The 8,637-nt window shown below is 40.2% G+C and overlaps 1 protein-coding gene across 3 annotated transcripts; it reads left to right on the top strand.

The window, feature by feature from the left end:
* Positions 1 to 1,017: 1,017 nt before the first annotated feature.
* On the top strand, positions 1,018 to 8,272 carry NXT2 (nuclear transport factor 2 like export factor 2). 3 transcript variants are annotated; one of them, XM_082717764.1, is made up of 5 exons: positions 1,018 to 1,194; positions 2,171 to 2,258; positions 3,440 to 3,526; positions 5,048 to 5,192; positions 6,075 to 8,272. In XM_082717764.1, exons 1-5 carry the CDS (start codon positions 1,094 to 1,096, stop codon positions 6,254 to 6,256), a joined length of 603 nt encoding a protein of 200 aa, XP_082573890.1. In that variant the 5' UTR covers positions 1,018 to 1,093; the 3' UTR covers positions 6,257 to 8,272. The 3 variants fall into 3 exon arrangements, with proteins under 3 accessions (XP_082573890.1, XP_082573891.1, XP_082573892.1); XM_082717765.1 differs by lacking the exon at positions 1,018 to 1,194 and adding an exon at positions 1,876 to 2,053; XM_082717766.1 differs by lacking the exons at positions 1,018 to 1,194; positions 2,171 to 2,258 and adding an exon at positions 2,431 to 2,529.
* The last annotated feature ends 365 nt before the right edge of the window (positions 8,273 to 8,637 follow it).

Genomic DNA, 8,637 nt, shown 5'->3' with positions numbered 1-8,637 from the left:
CTGAGCTACCCAGGTGCCCCCATATTCTGAAGTCTTAATTAAGAAATACAATCACCTATAAAGCAGTAAACATGAGTCATTTTTGGCAAACCATAGTAATTAACTTTGCCACTCTTGGTGAATAATGGGAGAGAAGTCTGGAAAGGCAAATTGAGACCAAACCAAGATAGGCCTTTAAAAATTAGGAAAGTTTTGGAAAAATGAGAAGAGTGATAATGTTTGTGGACTGGGGAGAGAAAGTGAGGGTGGGGGAGGGGAGGGGGGTGAAAGGGAGAGGGGGGAGTGGAGGGGAAGGGAGCAGAATGGAAGGGAGAGAGGGAAGGGGAGGGGAAGTGGGGGAGGGAAGCAGAAGGGAAGGGGGAACAGAGCTGAACGGAAGCAATGGGGGAGAAGAGGGGTGGTGAGGGGAGAGGAGGGGTGGAGTGGGGAGGGGAGAGGAGGGTGGGTTGGGGAGAGGGGAGAGGAGCAGAGGAGAGGGGAGGGAGGGAAGAGAGGTTGCTTAAAAAAATAAGAGTTGAACAAGTTACTTAGAATTCCTCTGTAGTACATTAATATTTTGTTTATTGTCTTTTATTCCCATTATACTGTGAACTTTATGAGCATATGAATCATGTCTATTTTTTTACCCCTCTATATTCAGAACCTTGCATAATGTGGTAGTCCATACTAAATGCTTATTATTTTTTGAATGAACAAATGAATTACGATGATGCGGTGCTACAAATAAAAATTCCAAGTATTTGAACATAGATGACTCAAAGAATACACATTGGACGTGCAGAGGAAATAAGGAATTTAAAATTTTGGACTCCATGAGTTTGAGAAAGCTGTAGCACATTCCGGTGTTCATATCTAGCAAAATTTCATATGCGTAACTGGAGGTCAGGGAAGGGGGGCGGCTAGAGCTGTGTTATGTAGAGTCATTAGCATACGGGTAGCAGTTGAAGTCACGTGGGAGGAGGGACGTTTTAAATAAGAGACAGCCCCCGGAAGTGACGCCAGTAAGAGGGGCGCAAAGGAAGAAGGCGGGTGGATTTGCAGTTGAAGCTAGTCTGAACAGCGGAGAGTTCGGGAGAAAAAATAACGCCTGAATATGAGAAGATTCAGGAAAGACTGGTCTCATGGCGGAGACTCAGGAAGATACCAACGAAGAAGGGAATATTTTGATGAGGAGCCAGAAACCAGTTATTCGTGGTAAGGCTATAGAGTATCTAATTGATTTCACCACCCAGAATTTGTCAGTGCCTATGAGGTGAATGGTTTTAAAGGATGCTAGACAGTGAAATCAGGTTTTAATGGTAGTTACAACTCCCGAGCTTGAACCCTAAGTAGTTTGTGACCCTGAACAGGTTAATCAACTTGTGCCTTAGCTATAAACCGGAGAGGATTACATCATAGTGTTATTGAAGTAATAAGTGAATGTAGATTAAAATGCTTAGAAAAAGTACTTGCTCATGGTCATCAGGCAGTAAAATTCTAGCTATTCTTAGAGAGTCGGTTGCAGAAGGTGGTAAATGGCAATGTATACTAATCTTCATTTGAAGTCTGAGACAAAAGCCGTATGTTAGAATGAAGGAACTTGATAAGCCTTTCCTTATGAATAAATAGCAGATAACCAAATCCGTGATTTTTGAATAATTTTAGGAATGCTACTGAGACCGTTGGGATTCAATTCAGTGAGGGTAGATTCTTCTAGAATGTTCCAGAACTTTAAATCCTTCTCCACTAGTCATGCGCAGAGTGGTTGCCTACTTCGCCAAACTCCACCCCTTTTTCCTATAGGCTACAGAGCTAGCAGGTCTCCTCGCGTTTCTCATTGGTCTTCGGCTAGCCTTGGCCCCGCCTCTTGGAGCAAAGAAGCTCCGCTATTGGATCGTTTAGATGATCTTTGCTTGTCCCATGTCGCTAGGAAAATGGATACTTTCGGTTAGAGTATCTCGTTTTTGAAAGCCGAGGATTTTTTTTTCTCCCCCGAACTAGATAAATAGCTAACAAATGAATACAGAAGGCAGATAGGAGGGTACGGTCGGAACTGAAGGGACGTGTACTTAAGGTGGGAACATCGGGGTGCTTTTAACAACGGACTGAGCTACTTCCGGGGGAGAATGGGCGGGTAGAGAATTCAGCGTTTGGCGGGTTTAGCTGTCTTCCTAAATATTTGGTGCTGCAGCAGCCGAGAGCGCCGGACACGTGAAGAGGTAGTGACGCCGCCACTGCCAGAACAGGCTGCTTCAGGCTCGCTCATGGCCACGTCCGTGGTGAGTACCGGGGCCGCAGCAGGGTGCCGGGGCGCCGCGGCTTGGGCAGCTGAGGGGAGGGGCGCTGGGGCGGGCTGCCTGGCGGTCACGTGGTGCAGTGGCGAATCAGGGCTTGGCCCGCTGGGCTCCGGGGGCGGGATTCCCTCTCTGTAGCCCCTCTTGGTCCGTAGCCCCCCTATTCCCCCACCGCCCCCCAAACCCCGGCGTCTGTGTAGTCTTTCTCCTGGAAAGGACTCCGAGATGGGAATTCGCGAGAGGCAGGAATGTTGGGGTCTGTTTATGGCTTGGGATCTTTTATTCTTCATTATTTCCCTTTACAAATAACTTTCCATCCCCTGACAGATTCTTAACTCAAATAATAGGCTGGGCTCCGTGAATGGCTGGGGAAAAGGTACTTTTTCTAATCATCGGGCAGGAGAAAACCCCAATAGCATTTCTCTTCTTCCGTTCTGCAATTCTTAGCAAACGCCAGTGAATTTTTACATAATGTGGGGAAGTTTCCTGTGTATGTACTTTTTCAAGTATTTCGTTGGCCTTTATTTTGTACTCTTATTTTGTCCCCACTGAGCAACTCCTTGTCATAACTTCTGATTCAGCTCTCTACCCCCCCCCCCGCCTTTTTTAAGGTTCAGACCACATCATTTTTATTAAGGTTAATGTTTTGTAAAACACTGGAAACCTACAGTACTTAAACAGCACCGGTTACCAAGGAAAGATTATCAATTCCAATTTAAGATGAGAACACTAATGAGCGATGACTATGTCCTAAATACACGTGCTTTAAAATGGTAGAAAATGTAAAAACTGGAAACTTGAGCCCTGAACTTTATTTTTTTTATTATTTTTTAGAAGATTTTATTTATTTATTTGACAGAGATCACAAGTAGGCAGAGAGAGAGAGAGGAGGAAGCAGGCTCCCTGCTAAGCAGAGAGCCCTATGTGGAGCTCCATCCCAGGACCCTGGGATCATGATCTGAGCTGAAGTTAGAGGCTTTAACCCACTGAGCCACCTAGGCACCCTGATCCCTGAACTTTATAATGTCTTAATTTATACAGAAGAATATGGACTGTGTATGGAGGTACAGAGTGACTGAAATAAATCATTAGTTTTTGTTGGTGGGTTTCTGTTTGTTAGGGGTTGAAGGGGGTGGTAATGTACACATCTGAATTTTTTCTCCTAGGATTTTAAGACTCATGTAGATCAGGCATGTAGAGCTGCTGAGGAATTTGTCAATATTTACTATGAGACAATGGACAAAAGAAGACGGGTGAGTGTTATAGACTCTACTACTCTTTGTTAAGTACCTGGGTTTTTTGTCTTTTGTTTTTTCTTAGCCAGGCTTGCATAAGTGATAATTGTGGACTTGTTCTTTAAAAGTGCTTTGTTTAGGGAAGGATGGGTTTGATATTATGGAAGTGTGGGTTCTGGGATCCTCTCTCAGCTTTGCATCTACTTAACTCTGTGATCTTGGGCAAACTGCTAACCTCTCTTAACCTCATTTTATTTTTATGGTGGTAAGTGAGAAGTAACTTACTGCACTTGACATGGGGCTTAACATATGTTTACTTAAATATATTACCTTTTTAATCCCATCATTCATGCAATATGCTTTAAACAGCATTAGTGCTAGTAAACAGCATTAGTGTTAGTGAGGGAGTCTGCCATAACAGGGAATGTTCCTTGGTTTGCTTGTTTAATTTCCAGTATTGGTAATTTCTGATTAAAGCTCACAGCTGTAGTAAGTTCTGATTAAAGCTCACAAATAGGGCCCACATGGTTTGGATACTTTTAGTTTTCAACAGAGGAAATTCTCATGTCATCAGCTTATTTGTTCTGATTTATCCCTGAGTCATATCTTCGAAGTAATTGTTTCAGTATGTGCTGGAGTCTTGCCTAAGCCTCTTATCAGCATAGGACTGCTTTAGAGCACGTTCTTTATGCTGCAGGTAGAGAAATTAATCTCACAAAATTTCTCTTTTTTTGGCAGAAGATAAAAGAAGTTTCTGGTACTGATGTTTGACAAGGGACCTGACAATAGATGTTTATTGTGTCTTGCACAATAAACTTACTTTCAAAAATAAAGTAGCAAAAAAAAAGACAACATAGTTTTATTACCAGAGTCAAGATAAGGAGCTGGTCTTTGCATCCAAGTAAAATTTTAGGATTAAGCAAATAATCTGTCCTGTGACAAGCTAACCTCCTGTGACTAACTCCTGTTCCTACAGGGTTAACTCTTGAATTCTGCCTTATGTGGACGTTAATTTACATGACTTAGCAAAGACCTGCACTAGCAAATAATTGTGATTCTTTTGAACAAAATAGGTGTTTGAGTAGTACTAAAAGAATTCTTCCTAACACATACAACATTAAATGGTTCAAACATCAAATGGCTCTTGTGTACGGAAACACTGGGGTTGGAGTGGCCAGGTAGAACCCGATCTACAACTTTAATTCTCTGAATTAGAAACCGGAGGGAGACTAAACCTGGTCTGGGGCTGTATGTGCTTAAAACTCATCTTAATTCATTTTAAGAAAAAGAAACCCAAACTTCAAAACCCTCTTGGGTGCAAAGTGTTTTCATGGCTAAAGTGAAATTGTCTCTGTTAAATCCAAAATGATCAGTCAGATACCTTCTTTGCTCACATTATCTTCCAGGGGGAGGGGGCAAGGGGAGTGGAAATGGAGGTTGAACTATGGAAATGTTTATATGTCACCTGTAGCCCCTTGATCCATTTCTGTAACATGCTTCCCTAGAAACAAAATCTTTACCTTTTTTTTCCTCTTTAAGGCACTGACCAGGCTGTATCTGGACAAGGCCACTTTAATATGGAATGGAAATGTTGTTACAGGGCTGGAAGCCCTAACTAATTTTTTTGAGATGTTGCCTTCTAGTGAGTTCCAGGTCAATATGTTAGATTGCCAACCAGTGCATGGTAAGATCACATTCTTTCAACGTTTTCTTTTGTTTTCCTTTAGTGAGCACTAAGCTTGAACGCCAAAAGCAGCAAGCAACTTGTAGCAATAGAAATAATTACTTTTTTGAGCATGTTAAAAATGAAAAATTCAGCAGTCAGATTAAATTATTGGTTTTCCTTTAGGTGCATCTAATTCCAGAAGACCACTAGCCTTCTGTTGGATTGTGTGATTATGGTTTATTAAAAATGAGTGAGAAATTGAGGTTAAGTGTGCTTTTGATTGTTGGGAGAGAACTGAATTATCTATCGTCCCTGAATAAACAACTCCCTTTTGTGCCTTGGAATGTTTCCAGAGAAAAATTATACCAATTTCTGATTAATGTTATTATTTTACAACCTACTGAAATTTCACAGAAGAAATTTATTCTGCTATAGGAAAAAATTATTTGGCAAGAGTTTGATTCAAGGTAGATTGATGTGATATGTAAGATTGACCTCTAGATGGGGTCCTAAGCATCAGAAGTAGTAGTTCGGGGTGATTTTCTTTCCCCGTTTTAGTTCTTAAAAAGAATAGCTTAAGAAGGCAAAGTACGAAAAAGTTCTATTAGAAACACAACGAAATATTAATAAATAGAGAAATCAAATGGTCCTGTGCAAAAAGCACTTCATTAGAGTCCCCAAACCCCTTCTGGACTGAAAATAATTTTAATATGCTTTGAAACAATAATTTCATTTTCTGCCTTTGGGTGTGCATGCTCAAGGTTATGCTCAAGGTAAAGAAAGTTTATGAAACTTTTTTTTTCTGTGTTGTTAGAAGCAATGTCATTTAAGCCTGAAGATCTACTTCTTCAGAGATAGAAACTGTGACCTCTTCTCTTTTTTTATTTTATGTGGGTAAAGAGCAAGCGACTCAGGCCCAGACCACAGTTCTTGTTGTGACCAGTGGAACTGTGAAGTTTGATGGAAACAAACAACACTACTTCAACCAGAACTTCCTGCTGACTGCCCAGTCGACTCCTACCAACACCGTGTGGAAGATTGCAAGTGACTGCTTCCGTTTCCAAGACTGGGCTAGTAGTTAAAAGGGGGCAGAAGTCCATTCTTGTTTGGTCCATTAGTTCCAGCAACATAAATTTATGTGAAGTAATTCATTTTATTATGGAAGCACTATAAACTAGTATGTGCTGAAACTGTTTTCTTTAATACTTTTTTATTCCTAGCAGCACCTTTTATAGTGGCTGCCTGTTTGGATCCTTGCCCTTAAGAGCTTTAATGCGAGTTTTTTACATGCCTTATATACATTTCACTAATGACATTCTTGTGATAATATTGCACACGTGGTCTCTGTATTAACACATGCACTGTGAGCCCAGCCTATTGCAAAAATGAAACCCTTTTATAATACTATCTATGGGATATCAGCACAATGTAACTCTCTGGGAGGAAGTAGAGTTTTTGTTGTTGTTGTTGTTAGCTTAATTTTTTAGTGAGACACATCCCTATTTTCAGTAAATGGTGGTAATGCAGTTATAATATAAGGCTTATCCAAATCAGTTTCATGAAAACATTACTAATTTAGGTTTGCATAGATGCTCTGACTTATTAGCATGTAGAGATGTTCAGTAGTCTTTTTCGTGTTAAGTATTTGTTTTATGTAGGCATGTTTTTTTATGGAGTGAATTAATCTACTAAAATGTTCCCAGTTGATACTTGAGTATTCGATACACTCAGTGGTTTAAAAACAAAACTACTTGAGATTTTTCTTGGCAGCTCCAAGTTTATAACTTTAGGTACTGAATGGTAGTAGCACTAATAGCTTCAATGGGAAAATGGGGAGTGAGAAATGGAGAGGATCCAAGGTTGGCCAAAAGTTAAGGAGGGCGGCCAAATGGTAAATTTTTGGTACTTGTTTTCTACCTCCTAAAAGTGTAGCCTATTTTGAGGATTTAAGTCATAAATTATCCTTGCCAAAATGGTCCCGAGTGTCACTTTTGTTCAAAGAATGCTTTTGAAAGGTTCTTCCAGTTCACCTCATACTTATCACCAATCTATGTCTCAGATTTATTCAAGAACTTCTGGGGGTAAGATGTCAGCAATAATGCTGACCCTGCAGGGTCTGACAGGAAAGTGGGAAACAAAGCCATCACTATTTCTATGGAACACTCTTAGCTTCTAAGTCTTCCATGTGAACTTCAGGCCAGAAGTCTCCTATGTATTACCCATCCCCCAAAGTCAGTGATTTGTTCTCTGTGTTTTACACTGTCGATTGCTCTTGTTTTGTTTTCTTTCTTTTCTTCCTTATTTAAAGTTAAAATTTTTTAATTTGATGATTCGTTCTTCTGTTGACTAAGCAGAACTGTTTGAAAGCATGTTCCTGTCATGTGGCTAGCTCTTGGCCTTTTTAAAGAGAAAACAGAGGACAGCAGATTTTCATAAGCTCCTAGACTTCAGAGGAACAAGTTGATTCGTGTTCCATCTCAACATCTAAAGAGAAAAAGCTAGCTTTGGTGTTTGTTAAACTTTAGATTTTTCTCCTTTCTTGTGTTTATTGTTTCAGTGTTTTTATGCTAAATGTGCCAGCTTTGTTTCTCCATCACAACTCAAAGTTAGGGTTTCTCATCACTTGCTTTGAAAACCAGCAATTCATTCACTCTTGCCCCAAACTACACATTGTACTTCTGATGTGTTAAAAGAATAGAATTAAATAGGAGGAAGGGGTGGAACTGAAATGTAGCCCACACCCTCTTGTAGTACTGATCAAAACTTATGTGTTATATAAGGTCTACTCAAAGTGAGCTCATTCTAACTTTGGATTGGCCGTCTAAACCTACACCTTGAGCAGGCAACAGTCAGTGCCCGAACACTGCCTTTTGCCTTGAAGAGAATGGTCTCAAGTGAAAGCTGCACATAACTAGCAATAACTGAATTGAGTGGTTATATGTTTTAAGACTTCTATATACATTGCTTTTTCCAAAATCTGTAGACGTTTTAAATGGCTGGAACTACTCTTGTATGGACTAAGACTGTATTTTTTGACTATGATATTTTTGTAACTTGAAAAAATAAAATAAAATTTGCCTTGTGTCAAGTTTTCTCAAGCTTGTTTTAAGGTCTCTTAATTTTTTTTTTAACTGGAGAAGTTAGTTTCTTTACCATACGAAGTTTTTCAAACTAAAAAAAAAAACACAGGTTAGAATGTTGAAAATGGGTTGACAACCTGGATTTTGTCCTTTCTCTAACCCATCCTGTTCTTTGCCTACCACATACTCACACCCACGAGATCCTGTTTGAGCCAGCAGCGAGGTTTCCAGTGAGATGTTGGAAATTTTAATCTTGAGAAACTTTAGCCAAAGTTCTGGATTCAGCAGGCAGGTAAGCCAAAAGACAGTTGGTTTCCAGAAAGAGGGGTCGACCCATTAATTTCGATTATACCTTAAAATGTGTCACCAGGCACTTGAAGAGG

This window comes from Mustela nivalis, assembly GCF_964662115.1.
Source record: "Mustela nivalis genome assembly, chromosome: X".
NCBI classification, from domain to species: domain Eukaryota; kingdom Metazoa; phylum Chordata; class Mammalia; order Carnivora; family Mustelidae; genus Mustela; species Mustela nivalis.
This window is presented reverse-complemented; position numbering and strand designations above follow the sequence as displayed.